Genomic DNA, 18,847 nt, shown 5'->3' with positions numbered 1-18,847 from the left:
AGTGCGAGCATGTGGAACAACATCGTCTTGTAAAAGATATAAAGGATTCAGGCATAAGCAGCTGTGAAATGTCGCCACCGTACAACAGATCATTTGCATTAGTGATCGATGTCATGCACTCTGTTATTATCGTTTATCATTTGTGAAAGATGAAAAGTTCTCTGCCATTGCACATAGATACAAACAAGCAGTTCTTAGAGAAGTCTTAGCTAATGCAGTAGTTGTTCACCTGCGTTTTGATCACTACAGAAGTTCAAGTATGCAGGAAGCGACAAGACAAATAAGTACTGATAAGCTAAAAACATTAAATATATTTGATGTCTCAGACGAGTACAAAGCACCAGATCCTTCAGAGTTCTTTGAATGCTCTACAAACGAAGCCCACTTACTTGCCTACTTGTGTGATGAATGGTGTCAAGATGAACTCCAGTCTTCACACCCTGGTAGCACCAGAATTTACCTAGGTGGTGGTTTCAGTGAAGAAACAAACTCGGTAATGTTTTAAAGTGAAGGTATAACTGCAGTCCCTGCCCTGCCCTTGAATCGATACATGAGAAGACAGACACTTGTATTACTCTGTATGCCCTGTATAGTTTTCAAGTAGACAAAGTTGATCAGGTTGTTGTTCTTTCAGATGATACAGATGTTAATGTCCTCTGTACAATACTATGCATCCACCATGTTGAAAGATCTTCCTGAAGTTTGGGTCAAGGCAGCAACAGGCATTTACCTTCCCATGCATGACATTGCCAAAGCACTGCAACCCTACAGATGCCTCTCACTTCCGTTTGTTCACAGTCTAAGTAGCAGGGATATCACCAGCATTCTCTTTTTTACCAGCCAAAAGGAATGGTTAGCAGCATCTGGGAAAATTCAACTGGATCCTTTGGAAGACTTCGGCTGTGACGGCTATGCCATGCTAACTGAGGATGTTATCAGTCAGGCTAGGTTGTTACTTGTCATAGTACACAAAGAATGCCGAGATGTCAAATGTCTCTATGAGTGAGATTCGCACCTAATATTTTTTTTATAAACAAGACCACTGTTATTAAGCTCGTTCCACTTACTGAGGATGCTTTTAGGTAGCATCTGAAACATTCTGCCTTGGCAACAATCACTGATGAGGCTGCACACATTGCAAAGTCATGCGTTCCTTTGCTGATTGAATATGGATTTTTTTTTTTTAATGCAAGGAAGAAAGAACCAAAGGCCAGGAGCCCGCAAACCATTCCTACCAAGAAAAAAAAATCAGTACAAAAGAAAGCCAGATTCATGCAAACAGAACTTGTGCCACTTCCATCGACTACAGAATTATGGCCACCGGAGATGTCTACCTCCCTTCCTTGTGATTAGACCTGCAAAGGTTAAGAAATTGTTCATGTGCCAAACGGAATCTTCCATGTTATCTTGCCAGCAGACGCCGTGGATCTCCAGAGAGCTGTTCCAGAGCTCAGTACTTCCAAGAAAGTGAGGATAGCTCTGACTTTGAATAACATTTCCATGAATATTGTATTTCCTTTTTCTCAGTTTGACCAGGATTATCTTTTTTAGTAGTTTCAACGGTTGTGTTATATCTCATTCACAAAAATTGTTATAGTGTAAGGATGAAATGTTTAATTGCATGAATGCTACAAAGGATGATAATACAGGAGCCTATATTCATGACATGTCCAATTGTTGACATTTCTCTGATGTGTGCTGTTTATGCACCCAGCACTTGTGTTTTTGTAAAATGTCCGTCATTACAAGTATATAAACTTTCTAACGGAAAAAATAAGTGTTCATTTTAATAAATTATGAAATTGATAACATTTTTTTTTTTTATATAAATAATCATTTTTTTTTTTATTCTGAAAACAAATGATGTAATATAAAAGGCCTTAAAAACGTGGATACATATGATAACGTAAGATTTATTTGACAAATTATCGTCATATAGAAAAACATATAGGATCGACAGCCGTCTTGGACGCCATCTTGGATTCCCAGGTGACAGTAGATGGTTTCCAAAGTTGTGCACCTGCTGTGGCATTCTTAAGCATAACATCCAATCCCTGTCGTAACTTTAGATTTATTTCTGCAGGAAGATCTAGAGTATGGCAGTATTATGCATTCGCCTTTCCTAATTCTTCCTGCACAAAACATTTTAACGTACGATCATTTTTCTCTCGTAGCTGGAATTTGCTTCTTGTTGGAGAAACAGGAAATATTGGAAGACTTGGCCATCTCCTATCCTTGTCCCTCCTGCAAAAATCAGTCCAAGTTACGACAGAGAATCGATCGTAAGTGTCTGAGAATCCCACCCCTGGATATTGTTCCTGGTGGTTTATGGATTAAAATGGTATGCCAAAAACATTTAATATCTACCCATGTCTGATTGACAAGAAAAAGTGGCTTTTGTCCTCTGGGTAATAAAGTGAGAAGTGCTTATCATGGAAATTTCAGAGTAAACGGTTAATGGAAAACTATATAACTCTTCCTTATCTGTAAGGAGTGCAACAAATTATTAGTTCACACTAGGGTGCGATAGTGTGGCCTTTCATGTGTACTGGAAAATGGTTAACTATATTCATTATTAAGCTATATACGTAAATTGGAGATAATTTACCGTACGAGCTCGGTGATTCCACCTGTATTATAACAAATACACGACATCAAGGCAAGTAATTTTGGTACATATGCAACACAGATAGTTAACTGTTGAATTGTGACAGCAAGAAGTGATTGAAAAAATCTAAATATGCCTATTTTGGGGTATTTAAGGAAGCGGCCAAGTCGTCCACGATAGTGTTTACCGACGATCTCTGCGACTGATTTGCGTTGTTTACCAACCAACATCTCTGCTGGCTGTGATTGGACGCTTCAGTGTATCCCGTGTCAAAGCAATGGGGAACTTAATGATTTAACCAAACCTGACCTAACCAAACCAAACCTATTCCAACCTACCCTAACGCGTTTGGCAGCGAGCTCTCAAATTTAACAATGCGCATTAGGAACGTTAAATATGGCCAATTACTGGTAGACGTCGGCAGAGATCAGAGGTAATTAAATAAAGGAGTTTCACGTTAAATATGTATTTCCGAAAACAGATTAATAGTGGAATAGATTTAAATTAACGTGGTCTACAACGTGGTTGTGTCAGATTTCCTGGACCATTCCGAAAACAGATTTATAGTGGAATAGATTTAAATTAACGTGGTCTACAACGTGGTTGTGTCAGATTTCCTGGACCAAGTGATGTGAATTACCAAAAATTGACCAAAACCATCTCAGTCTACCTCTCCTCATCACAACACTATAATAATAACTGCCAGTTCCATCATTCCTTCGAAGTCTTCCGTCGTAAACCTAGCCTCACATTCAAGGACGCACTGTACATTCACCTAATCACTGTCATTTCTCTGCGTTTGAGCCTACGGATATCCTTTTTTTTTTTTTTCTTTTCTTTATCCTTGTCCTTACTCGATGAACAGTTTTGTTAGTCGCAGCCAACCTAACGGTCACGAAAGGACCAACAGAGCTGTTGCCGAGGGGGTTGTAAGTTGGCGGGAGGGCAGCAAAATGGCAGGGGACAAGGCATATGAGGCGATTTAGTTTGTGGCCACCCCTTGCGGGATGAAGGCATTTGACAATAGATTGATATATTTAAATACACAAGCACATACTGGTATGTTAAGCTTCAGAAACACATAGGCATGGGTAGATTTACAGAAACTGATGAGTTCACAATAATGAAGAATCATTTGCCACAGAAAGACCAGAGATGGGCTTGAAGTAAGAGGTTCTGAGGGTAGGGGATGGAGAGTTAGTGGTCTGTACCATGGTCTCCACCACTTGAGCATGTAATGACTGATATGAAACTTAACAAACTAATCACTGGTCTGGCAGGGATTTGAAGTCAGGCCTTCGCGCTTAAATCGTGCACATGGTACCACTGAGCCAGAGGATCCCTGCTTTACCTCTAGGAGTCTTGGCAATGCGGGCTTTTATATACCCCATTACATCACTCTTTTCCCCCTTGGTGATTAATTTGGTGAGTTTTGACCACCTGGTAGTGTAGCAACAGAGGCCACCAGTTGGGATGCTGCGGACCACACCGAACAGCTCATTCCTGGGATGTAATAAGACTAGGAAGCTGTCAGCAAACCATCAGCAGCATTGCCCTCCAAGCCTAACCTCACATCACACACCGCTGCCATCCAATGTAATGACCGAACTGAAACTTGACAAATTAATCACTGGTCAGACCGAGATTTGATCTCAGGCCCTCACGCTTCATGCGCGCGCACATTACCACTGAGCCAAAGAGAGAATCTCTGCTTTATCTCTAGCCAACGCGGACTTTTATATACCCATTACAGCAAGACCTCGTCTTTGAATCCCTCAGAGCCATCAGAAACCACAGACACATCATCATCATCGTCGGCAGAAACCAGCTCAGGTGCGCAGTAACAGCAATAGTCCAGATTTCCATCATGCAGTAGTTACTGGTTCATTGAAAGCAGTGATAAAAAATAGGGAAGTGAGCATGGGAGTAAAAAAAAGTTGCTGCATGACAGTTGTGATCCTCACTCTAACGCATAGAAGTGAAGCTTGGAACTTGTTAGAAGGTCACAAGAGTGAGAGCAGTGGAAATGAGTTACTTGAAAGGAGCATATGGAGTTACATGGAGAGACAGACTGACAAATGAGGAAGTGAAGGAGCGTTGTGATGTGGACATAGGGATGTGGATGTGATAGAAAGCGTTAAGAGAAATACATTAAGGTGGTTTGGGCTTGTGGAGAGGATGGAGAATGAGAGACTAACCAGGAGAGTGTATGAGTGAGGTGGAGGGGGGGAGAGGGAGGGGGAGACCAAGGATGAGATAGAGAGATAGAGTAGAGAGGTATAGGCTATGAGAGAGGGAGGTGTAAGATGAGGGAGGGGCAGTGAAATGGCAGGGAACAGGACAACATGGAGGCAATTTGTTTGTGGCCACCCGTTATGGGATTAAGGTGTCCGGCTATAGATATAGACCTTTCGATCCCCCTAGAGAGTTCTTGGGCCACCACATAATCAGGCATGGTCACCCAGTTTTTAAAATCATATCAGTGCTTTTGACTGTAATTAAACAAAAGATATGAACAAAATCACCCATTCACACCACTGTTATTTATTTATTTAATTTTATATATGCCGCCGTGAAGTAATTGTCCCTCTTGATTTCAGCCTACGCTGAAATAAATGCATATATACATGTTACCAGTTCGGCTGAGTCTGTTAGATACATTTGCTTTAATGATAGTCATTGATACCAAAAATTACATATTACTATACAATATATGTCATATGATGATGGTTATCTCCTACTTTCTCTATACTCATTTCAATGCCAAAGGTGGCTGTTGTGTATAATATACGCAACGACTTATCTTGCTCTAGTGTTCCTGAACTTGATTCTTCTGAATTCTCTACACTCTGGCTTCGGCTTTCCTGTCATTCTCTGACTAAATATATCTGTGCTGTTTACTTATCCCCTAATTCTACTATCAAAAATTCTTTGGCTATCTTAATTCTACGATGGAACACATTCTGTCCATTTCTCCTTTCTCTGAAATCTCCATTCTAGGAGATTTCAATGTTCACCACCACCTTTGGCTCTCCTCTCCTTTCACTGATCCACCTGGTGAACAAGCCTACATCTTTTCTATCCTTAATGACCTAGAGCAGCTTGTACAGCACCCTACCCGTATCCCTGACCGCCTTGCAGAGAGCTCCAACATACTTGACCTCTTCCTCACAACTAATCCTTCTGCTTACTCTGTTAATCTTTTCTCTCCGTTGGGCTCCTCCGATCACAACCTTATCACCTTAACCTGTCCTATCACTCTGGTACGGCCTGTGGACCCTGCAGGGAAACGTCGTCTGTGGCATTTTGAAGCCGCGGACTGGGAGGCCCTCAGGCAGAACTTCTTTGATTTTCCCTGGAATGATTATTGCTTCCATGGCCGTGAGCCATCTGAGTGTGCTTTGCGCTTTACGGAGGTTATTCTCTCGGGCATGGAAGCATACATTCCTTTCTCATATCCTTTGACTAATGCACGAAAGTCTTGGTTTAATCACGCTTGTTCTAATGCTGTTCGCAACAAGGAGAGGGCCTAGAAAAGGTACTGGAACCAACCCACCCCTGAATCACATCATCTTTATGTTTCTGCCTGGAATCGTGCTAAGTCTGTTCTTCGCTCTGCTAAAAATAATTTCATCCGTACTAAATGCTCTCAACTCTCCAACTCGAATTCTTCCCGCTCCTTCTGGCACCTTGCCAAAAACCTTTCTAACAACTTTACCGCATCATCCTTCCCTCCTCTTTTCTACTCTGATGGTTCTGTAGCTATTTCTGCTACTGATAAAGCAGATCTCTTCACACAGACTTTCTCCTCCAATTCCACCGTAGACGATTCCAGTGCTGTTCCTCCATCACTTCTCCCCTCTGACTTCCTCATGGCTGACATTAAAATTTCTTCAGCTGATGTATTTTCTACCATCACTGGCCTCAGTACTAACAAGGGATATGGGCCTGATGGGGTCCCTTCTGTTGTTCTCAAGAACTGTGCTTCTGTGCTTACACCCTGCCTAGGCAAACTCTTTCGCCTTTGTCTGTCAACTTGTACCTTTCCTTCTTGCTGGAAGTTTGCTCTCATTCAGCCAGTCCCAAAGAAGGGTGACCACTCCCAACCCTCCAACTATCGTCCAATTGCTGTAACGTCCTGTATTTCAAAAATTTTCGAGTCAATTCTCAATAGAAAAATTTTAAGGCATCTTTCCTATCACAACCTTCGTTCTGATCGTCAGTACGGGTTCCGTTAGGGACGCTCCACTGGGGATCTCCTCACCTACCTTTCAGACTCCTGGTCACCCTCTTTTTGGGACTTTGGCGAAAGCTTTGCCATTGCACTTGACATCTCAAAGGCTTTCGATCGAGTCTGGCATAAATCTTTAATTTCCAAACTGCCCTCCTACGGTTTCTATCCTTCTGTCTGTGCCTTCATCGCTAGCTTACTTTCTATAGCCGCTGTTGTAGACGGCCATCGTTCTTCTCCTAGATCTATCAACAGTGATGTTCCTCAGGGCTCTGTCCTATCACCAACTCTCCTCCTTTTATTCATCAATGATCTTCTAAGCTGTACATCTAACCCTATCCACTCATACGCTGATGACTCCACCCTTCACCTTTCCATTCGGTTCCCGCAGCGCCCATCTCAACAGTTACTTCAACAAGCAAGGGATGAGGCTATGGCACACCTAATGTCTGACTTGGCTCATATCTCTGACTGGGGTAAAAATAATATGGTTGTTTTTAATGCATCTAAGACTCAGTTCTTACACCTATCAACCGACAAAATCTTCCACAGGTATACCCACTAATGTTTAATAATATTCAGCTTAATCCTGCATCATCCTTGAACATGCTTGGGGTTTCATTTACTCGGGACTTATCTTGGAAAGATATTACATCTCTTGTAAAATCTGCGTCCAAGAGATTGGGTGTGCTAAGCCGACTCCGCTCTTTCTTTACCCCTGCACAATTGTTGACTCTATACAGGGGTTTTATCCGCCCCTGTGTGGAGTACAACTCTCATGTGTGGGGAGGTTCCCCACATACAGCTCTTTTCAATAGGGTGGAGTCAAAGGCTTTTCGTCTCATTAACTCTCCTCCTCTTACTGACTCCCTTCAACCTCTGTCTCTTCGCCGCACTGTTGCATCTTTATCTCTTTTCTATCACTACTTTAATGGTCACTGCTCCTCTGAACTGTCTGCTTGCATTCCTCCACCTCTACGACGGGCGCGTAGCACCCGTCTGGCAGCAAACTCTCACCCCTTTTCTGTCCAACTTTCTAATGCAAGAGTTGACCGTTACCCCCAGTCTTTCATTTATGCAACAGGTCAACTCTGGAACTGTCTCCCTCTGTCTGTATTTCCTGCTGCCTATGATCTCCAGTCTTTCAAACGCAGTGTGTCCAGGCATCTCAAAATGATCGGATCTTGAATTTGGCTCTCTATTGTATTTTGTTTTTCTCTTGGAGGGAACTGTTACTGCGGGCTCATGGCCTGTGGTTCCTTCTTCCTCGCATAAAAAAAAAAAAAAAAAACTACATAAACCCTATTGATATGAAAGTTTAGTTTTTCATTATGTGCATGCCCGAAAAATTTTATTCCTCACCCACCAGCAGGGTATGGGTTGAATCAGGGGCACTATATTTCCAGCATTACCAGTCAGCTCTGTAATGTAAGGCACAGTGTAATGGGGTCTATAAAAGCCTGAATTGCCTAGAGCAGGGGTCGGCAACCTCCGGCCCGCGGGCCAGTTCCGGCCCGCAGAGTCCGAACTCATGGCCCGTCATCTTGCTTGATATTTATATAACAATCCGGCCCGCAACAGCCTAGCCAACTAAATGAGTAAGTCGGTGCCTCGCGACGTGATCGCGGCGGGTAGCGCGGGGCAAATTTGCATGACTGAGATCTTTACCACAGAAGCACCACAGAAAATCGCCAGGGAGAAAATGGTGGAGCTTCAGTGCAATGACGAACTGAAGGCAAAGTACCGTACCACTTCTCCACTGTCCTTCTTCCGTGACCTCGTCCTCCCTTCTGACAAATTTCCAAATTACATTGAGCATGTAAAACTCATCGTTGCTCTGTTTGGCAGCACTTACTGTTGTGAGCAACTCTTCAAAAATGAAATATACAAAGTCTCGCATTCGCTCCCAGCTAAGTGACCGCCATCTCAATGACATTCTGCTCTTGTCTACCTCATCAATCGATCCAGACATTGAATCACCTCTCCATGCCAAACAGCACCAATAATCCCACTAATTTGCATGTCTCTTGATAAAACTGTTTTCTGCAGTCACTGATTTGCATGTTTTTCAATAAATTTCTAGTAATCTAGTCATTGGTTTGTTTGCTTTTCTACAAAATTTTTGTATATTGTCACAAACTGTTTTCTGCAGTCACTGATTTGCATGTATTTCAATAAATTTCTTGTAATCTAGTCACTGATTTCCCTGCTTTTTTTTTTTTTTTTTGTCACAAACTGTTTTCGGCAGTCAATGATTTGCATGTTTTTCAATAAATTTCTTATAATCTAGTCACTGGTTTGCCTGCTTTTCTATAAAATTTTTGTACACTGTCACTTTTGGGTTCTCTTTGGCACTCCGGCCCGCAGGCTACTTCTAGAATCTTTCTCTGGCCCTGGCACTGAAAAGGATGCCGACCCCTGGCATAGAGGCAAAGCAGGAATCCTTTCTTGGTAATGTGTGCGCGTTTGAAGCGCGAGTGCCCGAGGTCGAATCTAGGCCAGACCAGTGATTATGGTAATTTGTTAAGTTTCATTTCGGTTATTACATTGATTGGCAGCGGTGTGTGATGTGAGGCAGGGCATGGAGGTCAATGATGTTGTTGGTTAGCTGACAGTGTCCTAGTCGTGGGGATGAGCTGTTCGGTGTGTTCCACAGCATCCCCAATGGTGTCCTTCGATGCTACGCTACTGTGTATTTGAAACTCCCGAAATTAATCACCAAGGGGAGAAAAAGAGTGATGTAATGGGGTCTATAAAAGCCCATGTTGCCTGGCGTCAAAGCAATCATCTCTTTTGTTCAGTGGTAACGTGCACGCATTTGAAGCGTGAGGGCATGAGATCGAATCTCGGCCAGACCAGCGATAAATTTGTTAAGTTTCAGTTCGGTTATTACAACAGCAAGCACTCCCAAGATACCATAAACACAGTATCTTACAGTAGATGCAAGAATACTGTACTGTACATTGAAACTGGAGAGAAGGGCCAGTTTCAACTGTGGCATGTGTTCTCCCAATGAATCCCCATATTGAGTCAGGATATGGTACAGCTGATGTTATCGATGGACTGGGAGATGAACCAAATGCCCAGACCAACTAATTACTTCTGAGCAGTTCCTAGAAACTGTTGGGAGAAAAGAAATATGAGGTGAGTAGTGAGATTTGTAGCAATTTGTAAACTGGTGTAACTTTAGAAGTAACCAACGTTACCAGTTTTCATTATATTACGTCCCTGAACTATTGTAAGAGTTACCTTTTAAGCCTAGTTTGAGTTGTGGGAGCAAATTTCGCTGGGGTAGTCATATAGTGGCTTAGGTTAGCCTGTCGCTCAGTAACGGATGAATGTTGCGCCATATTGTCTGGTGCAGGCATGTGCATTCGGTCTATGTCAGGCCCTAGATTAGACCTAGGTTAGGTTAGGTTAGGTTAGGTTAGTTTGGGTTAGTTTAATGCAAAATAGTTGTTTTTAATTAATCTTGATCTTGATTTTGGGGGATAAACCCACTTTTGGAAATCTTACTCAAAATTCCAAAAGGGAGATTTTCCCCCCAAAATGAGGGTCAAAACTAATTAAAGCACAGTATTTTGCATTGGAAACCATAAAAATAATAATAAAAGAAAACGTTGGTTCTAAAAATTTACCTGTAAACTCAGCCTGGACTTCGAATCCAGTTACCAAGCTATATTCAAATCTTATTCATGTGTTAATCAGTATCCTCCAGGGTTGATGGTAGCCAACCGTCTACAGCAGATATTTGCTTGAACCCTTTAAGATGTAGGTCAGTGAAGTTGCTCAGACTTTCATAATATCAACTGCTGCTTAATTTTGTAACATCATATTTGTCTCCACCCAGACAGAATTTTCAAAGCACATTGATCTGCCAACCCAGATGACTACCAGAGTGGTGCTGTGGATAGCACTGGGGAAGGGTGCTTAAAGTTATTTGATTTCTACATCAATTTATCCCCATCCCCTGCTTGTTAATAGAACTTGGATATATTCCTGTAAAATATTATAACTGGAGCTTTGTATTTGTATGATGTTAGCTTGAATATAAATACAGGTATATTGTGTCAATAAAAGTGAAAGGGTTAATCAAGACAGTCTTAAAGATATCTTTGGATTACTGGGCTGTCTATCTGCTGTTGAATGAATATATAAGTGTTTAGGTGGGGATACCCACCATCCATTCACTGGATGTAGTACTGCTTTCAGGTGACTGCCCATTCCTCTCATCCTTCCTTCTTTCCCTCCTTCCTCTTATGTTCTTCTTTCCCTCAGGCTTTCCTCTTCCTTCTGCCTATGGGTGACTTTACACTACACTCCCTCTTATGTCTTTCTTCATTCCTTCCTCTTCCTTCTGCCTGTGGGTGACTCTACCCTGAGTGACAAACCAAATGGTTTCCTGTACACCAAGAAACCATTTACTATGCTGGGTGGTAACCAGATAACCAATTTATGGCGCCTGGTGGTTTAATGGGTAATTATGGTGCTCCAATCGGATTGAGCCTGTGAAGTTTATATCCAAGGGATGGTTGAGGTTTATTGCTCACATAATGCCACTCAGGGATGAGTGAGACTGGTCATTCTCATCTTAAATGTCAGGACCAACTTGCCTAGCCCAAGGCTTCAACACACCTCATACGGCAACACAGGATTGGATGATGGATGGAAGGATGGATGTAAGCGCTACCATAACAATGATTAAGGCCAAGAGTTAAGTACAGTATAAGCATGCATATTATCAACAATTTATTAAGTAAAGTCATACAAATATCTGTGGTTCAAGGCACATTACATCACATTACTCTCAGTATTATAAACTACAGTACACAGTAATGCTGGTATCTTGTTCAGGGCTAACAAGTACAAATAGCAGTAAGCACACACTCATATTAAAATTTACATATATACACACAAACCACAGTAAGCACCACACTGGTACTGTACATATATAATATTGTGTTTGTTCTTGTATTTTTATTGCATGTACTGTACAGAAATTCTGTAAGTAAACAGGTAGTCAATAAAACTGTAAGTCATTTTCAGTCACTATTAGAACAACACATACCGGAGAACAATTTGCAAGCAGTAGCTCTTCTTATGTTTTATGACAGTTTGTTCTTCAGCTCACAGATTAATAGTTATTTCAGCTTAAATCTGCCCTGATAGTTACCGGTAAGTTTATAACAGTTCATACCATGCATAAAAAACTCATACTGAATATATTGATCAGTCACTACACCCCCCCCACTTCACACAGTTTGGCAACGTAAGCACATAATAGGACTGGTAATTTGTAGGAAGGACAGAGTTAGTTTGTGTGCATGCAGTCCTCATTATAAGTCTGAAATATTTCTTTAATATTACTTTTTCTACACGACTGGTAAATAATCTGAAGGAAATTGGAAGATCAAATTTACATTGAACAGTGGAACTTTAATACGCACTTTTTCTGCAATTTAAAGTAAACTCAGCAGAATACAGTATAAAAAGATAGTTACTTAGACAAAATAACATTGGCTGTAACAGACTGAATGAGAAACACCATAGGCAGAGACTGGACTCAGGATTTTATGTTAGCCAAACCACTGGCACACCTAACTGGCAGAGCACCTGTTTAGTTCATTGTCAAATGTAAATGGTGTTGTCATGCCTCAGGTCTGCTCTTTTTCAGCCAGTTGTTGTATTCACCATTTGTTGTTCCTGAGGGAGCCATAACAGGCAAAACATCGAATAAATCATGAGTCCTGTCCCTGCCTATGGTGTATCTCCTTTAAGACAGTTACAGTACTTATAACAAGGACTTTTTGTAGTTACTCCTTTATTATGAGAGGTCCTTCCTAATCTCAAATATAAAAGTCTGGGGATCATTAAAATCAAATGGTAAAGAAATTACAACTTTTATGGGGTTTAGCAGTCACTGTCTGTGCTCAAAGAAAATATTTTAGCTTAATCAAAATTAAAGAGAAAGAAAATGGTCCTAGTTAAGGAGTTAATGAAGGGTATTTTCTAACCTTTACTGTCAGGGAACCTTCCTTATCTGAGAAAATAGTTTGGGGTGATCAGAACTGAATAGAAATGAAAGGATCTTAGTTTAAGGGTTAATGAAGGTTATGTCAAACCCTTTGCTGCAAGAGATATTTCATACGGTAGTTTAGGGGGGGTTGGAGGGGAAGAAGTCTGGGAATGGTCAGAATTAAATAGAAATTATTGTAGTGAAAATGTTAATGATGGCTGTTTCCATCCTCATTACCACCTAATGATACCCTCATCAGCCAGAGATATCATGTGATATTAATGACACTATGTGATTTTATTCAGCCTAGGAGAGCATTCTGGTAATGAAGGGTTTGATGAAGATCATATTAAATCCATCCAGTTTAGTCTTTCTTAAGCTGAATAAATTCACCCGGAGCAAGAATAAAACAAAAGATGTCTGTGTACTGAATGGAGTAAACTAGGTAAGGATTATGTATGTCTCATACATGATAGCATCATGTACTGGTGATGAAGGCTTCTGTAAGAAAGAGCTAGTTAATACTGGTAAGGATTATGTATGTCTCATACATGATAGCATCATGTACTGGTGAAGCATCATGTACTGGTGATGAAGGCTTCTGTAAGAAATAGCTAGTTAATACTGGTAATAGAATGGTAATGGCAGTTTCTCATTTTTCCAGATTAAAAGTTGAAAGCTGCTGTAATGTGAAATTATAGTAGTCCTTTTTGGATAGGTACATGACAAGGAGAGAAAGAGAGCCTGGAAATTTTTATGGAGATTTTTGTTTGAAAAAAAAAGAAAAAAAAAAAATACTGAATATGGATCAAGAGGTGAAAACTAGGTAGCCAACGTAAGTGTTAACAGTTCATACAAGGTCTGCTACAGTGGTAGACTTTCCCCTTGGAGGGAGAATTATAACTAGAATTAATCCGTCCCCATGTTTGCAAAAGTGCTAACTCCTGAGAAGAGGGTGTCTGTAGTGAAAAAGATGATGCATTTGAAAGTCTGAGTTGTAATGGCAGTGTTTATATGTGTCAGAGTCTGTATGGCTGTTAAAAAGTGGGGTTACAGTTTTAAGAGGAAAGGGTTACTTAGCACTTTGGTCATCAGGAGCAATAAATAATACGAAGCAAAATGAAAGGTGAAGAATTTACAGAGCAGAAGGCTGTGGAGGAAAAGAAAACTTAAGTGAAGGAGGTGTTACCGTTAATTTAGGCAGTAATGGAGAACAAGAGGCTAAAGGGAGGAGTAACAGTTTGAGAGAAAGGGGAATTACTGGGCATTCCAGTCAACAGGACTAATAATGAACAAGTTGTAGGCAGGAGGAAAATTGATGAGAAGGAGTGTTGCTATGCACTTCATTTATTAACAGTATTAGAGAACAAAGGTTTGGGGAATAATGGAAGTCCAATGAAAGGGGATGTTACTTCATAGTCATCAGCAATAACAGAGAAGGGACCATATTAGACACACGAGGAAGGGAGTTTACTGAAAAAGGGTAGTACTGTTCACCTCAGTTATTAGCAGTACTGCATGCTGTGGATAAAAGGAAAATTAAGCGGTAGTGTTCATTGTGATTATCAGAAACAAGAACAAACAACTACTTATGTCAGAAAGATGAGAAGGGATGTTACTGTACACTACTGTTACAGCACAGGGAAATGGCTGTATCAGAACAAGGTTTGACAATTTGAAGAGGAAGGGGGAGGTTACTTAACACATCCTCATTAGAAGCAGTAGAGGACAGGTGGCTGTGACAAAAAATGAAGTAACAGTTTTAAGAGGAAGGGAGGTTACTGTGCACTTCGGTTGTCAGGAGTTTTGAAGCATACTACAGATAAGCTCATTTGCCAGTTTTTCTTGAAACTTGTTGTGGTACCGGAACTCTGCTCATCTTCACCCTTCGTCTCTTCTTCATCCTTTTCTGCTTCAGCTTGATATTCTTCAGTCTTAAGAGGAAGGGAGATTACTGTGCACTTCGGTTGTCAGGAGTTATGAAGCTTGCTACAGATAAGCTCATTTGCTGGTTCTTCTTGAAACTTTTTGTGGCAGCGGAACTCCGTTCATCTTCACCCTCTGTCTCTTCGTCATCCTTTTCTGCTTCAACTTGATATTCTTCTCTTTTCTCATTCTGTGGATCGTTCTTCCCCTTGTCTATAGCCTTGGCCTCCTCCATCTGCTTCTCACCTTCACTTGGGTTCTCCACCTCTTCTACAACCTCCTCCTATAGAAACATTTTGTATCTTATTAGTCTCAGTGAATGTTGAGTTTGCAGTCTTTTGTAGAAGATCTAAACATACAGTACGGTACATAGGTCAGGTCATTAAGCTAAGCTCAGTTCAGTTTTGGCAATAGCTCTCCAAATATTCATATAGGCAAGGTCATTAAGCTAAGCTCAGTTCAGTTTTGGCAAAAGCTCTACAAATATTTATATATTTTCAGCACCAAATTTTGTTAGCTCATGATATGAAATTGCAGTTATCCTTAACATCTGCTGTATTTGAATTTTTTCTTTTAATTATAGTTTTATCTAATGACTGAGCTAATGTTTGACAGGAAGTTTAGCAACTTGTTACCTTGTTTTAATACCAGTAACTTGGTAGGTCACTTGAAAATGAAATTATATTATAATGTACAATAAGTTAGGCAACAGAACATTTTCCTGTAGCTGGTGATGCTGCAGCATTTTCAATAAGCTAAGAATTAAGCATGAAGTCTTTTTGGAACATACCGGCCGTTACAAAGCCTTTCAATTGGAGTTACTTGAAAATTTTTTTGAGTGTCATTACAATAAGTACGGTATGCAAAACCTTTCACATGGAACTGTTTTTGAAGCTTTTCGAATCTCATGCTGGTAAGAATAAGAAATTTTTCAATTGAGACTATTATTCTGCTTATCTGTCTGTTTGTTGCCAGACACCTTAATCCCATAATGGGGTGGCCACAAACAAATTGCCTCCATGTTGCCCTGTCTAATGCCACTTCACTGACTCGCTCCCAGCTCACACACCCTCTCTCTCATATACCTCTCCACTCCATCTCATCCTCAGCCTCCCCCTCCCTCTCCCCCCCCTCCACCTCACTTGCATACACTCTCCTCATTAGTCTCTCGCTCTCCATCCTCTCCCCACGGCCAAACCACCTCAGTGTATTTCTCCTAATGGTTTCTGTCACATCCACGTCAACACCTCCTCATTTGTCAGTCTGTTTCTTCATGTAACTCCACATGCTCCCCTCAGATAACTCATTTCCACTGCTGTCATTCTTGACTTGTGTCCTTCCAACAAGGTTCAAGCTTCACTTCCATATGTTAGAGTAGGTATCACAATACTGTCATGCAGTGACATTTTTACTTTCATGCTCACTTCCCTGTTCCATATCACTGCTTTCAAAGAACCAGCAACCTTTCTTCCCTGTTGTACCCTCTCAAGCACTTCACCCTCTAAACTTCCATCCCTACTCATTATGCTACCCAAGTATTTAAATGCACTCACATTTTCCATTTCCCCCTCATCCAGCCTCACTGTACATTCAGTGACTTCATTTCTCTCGAAGACCATAACTTTACTCTTCTCTACATTCACCTTTAGATTCCGTTTCTTACACACACCACTAGACTTATTCACCAAGCCTTGCAATTCCCCTTCATCTTCACTTAACAATACAGTATCATCTGCAAACAACAGTACAGAGAGTTTCCAAACACTGTCCTCTCTAATTAGGGTAGCTCTAACATCCACTGCCCTACCTTGTATCTCTTTTATAACCCCATCTATATACAGATTGAACAACCATGGGGACATGACACATCCCCTGTTTCAATCCAACATTCATTTAGAAAAATTTACTCAGTTCAGTATTCACATGCACTGCAGCCGTAGCACCCTCATATGTACTCTTCACGGCATTCAGCAAGTTCCCATTTACTTCATATATCCTTAATACTTTCCACAATCCTTGTCTATCCACTCTGTCATATGCTTTCTCCAAATCCATGAAAGCTGTATACAGCTTCTTTCCCCTTTCTAGAAACTTTTCCACTAAAGATCTAAGAATGAAAGTCTGATCTGCACAACCTTTTCCCTTCCTAAAACCTCCCTGTTCTTCTCCAACTAATTCCTCTGTTATTTCCCTAATGCAATCAAAAAGTACCGGTATCCTACCATATACTTTTCCTATTACACCAAGATGACAAATGCCCCTATGATTACCACACACTTCTTTTTCACCTTTTCCTTTGTGCAGAGGAATAATTATACTCAACTTCCAATCCTCCGGGACTCTACCTTCCTCCCAGGCCAATCTGCACATCTTCCATATCCAATCTATTACTATCTCTCTCCCATGCTTGAGCATTTCACCACACACTCCATCAGTTCCTGGGGCTTTCCCATTTTGACTTTCTTCATTGCTTCCACTACTTCCATCCTACTGATTTCATCCTCTCTTCTCACATCCCTCCTCCCAGCCATTCCCCAGCCACTTGTACTCACATTACTTCCATTCTCTATATTCAGCAATTCCTTAAAGTGTTCTCTCCATCTGCTCATTTTTTCTCCCTTCTCCACTCCCACTATATCATTTTTATCTTTTACTCCCTGACTTACCCGGTACTTCTTTATCACCCTGTCTAACTCTCTTTACCTCTTTCCAGAACATTTTCATACATTCCCTCCACTTTACTCTCAAATTTCCTTCCAAATTCCACATCCACTCTCTTCCTACTCTCTCTTACTAATCTTTTCACCTCTCTCTTCCTCTCAGCATATCTCTCTCTCTCTCTCTCTCTCTCTTCTGTCTTTCAACTTCCTCCACACCCCTGTTTCTCATCCACTTATTATATGCTTACTTCTTATTCTATTGTTAAAACTACATTATTTTGATTATCATGTTGGTAAGAATAGCTACAAAAATAAATTTGTCATAAGAAGAAACTTGCCACTTCATCTACTTTAATTTCATTATTCTCTCCTCTGGCGTCTGGAGCTTCAATGACATTTGTTTCTTTCCCTTTAAATTTTTCCTGATACAATGGAGTTGAATTCTGCAGCACCGAGCGTTTTCTTTCAGTTCTTTGTTCCCCTTTGACAGCCGCAGCCACTGCGTCCATTTCTCTTCGCTGCTGCAAGTTTGCCACCATGTTTTTCAATTTTTCATTTTCTTGTAACACCTCTGAGAGTTTTTTGTTGTTCTCAACAATGTCATTATACTTCTCTTGGTATTCTTTAAGAGTTACCAGATTGCTGTGAAGATTCCCCTGTGCATTTTTCAGTTCCTCCCTCTTTTTCTCCATTTCTTGTTTAACTGATGCAAGTTCATTCTGGCTTGCTTCAGCTGCCTGTTTTTCTTTCTCTAGTTCTGCTTGTATCCTCCGAATCTCGTCACTCAGTTGTGTCAGGGCCTCAGCTTTTGAATTGATGTCAGCTTCAAGTCTTTTCTTGTTATTTTCAGTTTCCTGTGGTGAAAAGTGAAAGGTCTGAGTTATCATCATTTTCATCAAAAATATCCATATTTCAAAGTATCTGTAAATAAATACAGTAGGCTACAGTACAGTGTAACTGTTAATACAATATGTACTGTACTGTACAAGGTACTATGATGAATGGAACTTTTGTGGATGAATGATACTTTGATGTCATCTGTTTCCCAAGGTAAAAAATGAGAGATCATATCATCATCATCATCATCATCATCATTATAGTATTCCAAGGACAGCAGATTCAGGGCTATTGACCTCCTGAGGCTAAGTATGTATGGTTCTACAGTATTTTATTTTTGCTGCTACTAGACAATTTTATTCAGTATACTGTAGGAAGGGCCTCTAACTGTGAAGAGGTTAGTGATGAATGTGTGAGTATGTACCCCCTCCAGTCTGAAAAGTCTTTTTTAAGTTGAATACAACTGTATGGTGGTAACTTAATTACCGTAAAAATAATAATGAGTCATCAGATTGGAAGGGTTTATATTTTTTTAATGCAGCAGGGTTCCATCTCAGTACCAGAGATTC

The 18,847-nt window shown here is 40.7% G+C and overlaps 1 protein-coding gene across 1 annotated transcript in view; it reads left to right on the top strand.

The window, feature by feature from the left end:
* LOC145413988 (protein turtle homolog B-like) overlaps positions 1-464 on the top strand; it is a 178,483-nt gene extending 178,019 nt beyond the window's left edge. The window contains exon 13 of the mRNA XM_080283560.1: positions 327-464. Coding sequence (XP_080139686.1) covers positions 327-464 — 138 coding nt within the window. The remainder of the gene's footprint in view (positions 1-326) is intronic.
* Positions 465-18,847: the final 18,383 nt, after the last annotated feature.

This window comes from Coenobita brevimanus, chromosome 98 (assembly GCF_032717465.1).
Source record: "Coenobita brevimanus isolate Jiangsu-jjx chromosome 98, ASM3271746v2, whole genome shotgun sequence".
Classification (NCBI taxonomy): domain Eukaryota; kingdom Metazoa; phylum Arthropoda; class Malacostraca; order Decapoda; family Coenobitidae; genus Coenobita; species Coenobita brevimanus.
The sequence above is the reverse complement of the archived record's forward strand: the minus strand, read 5'-3'. Positions and strand labels throughout refer to the sequence as shown.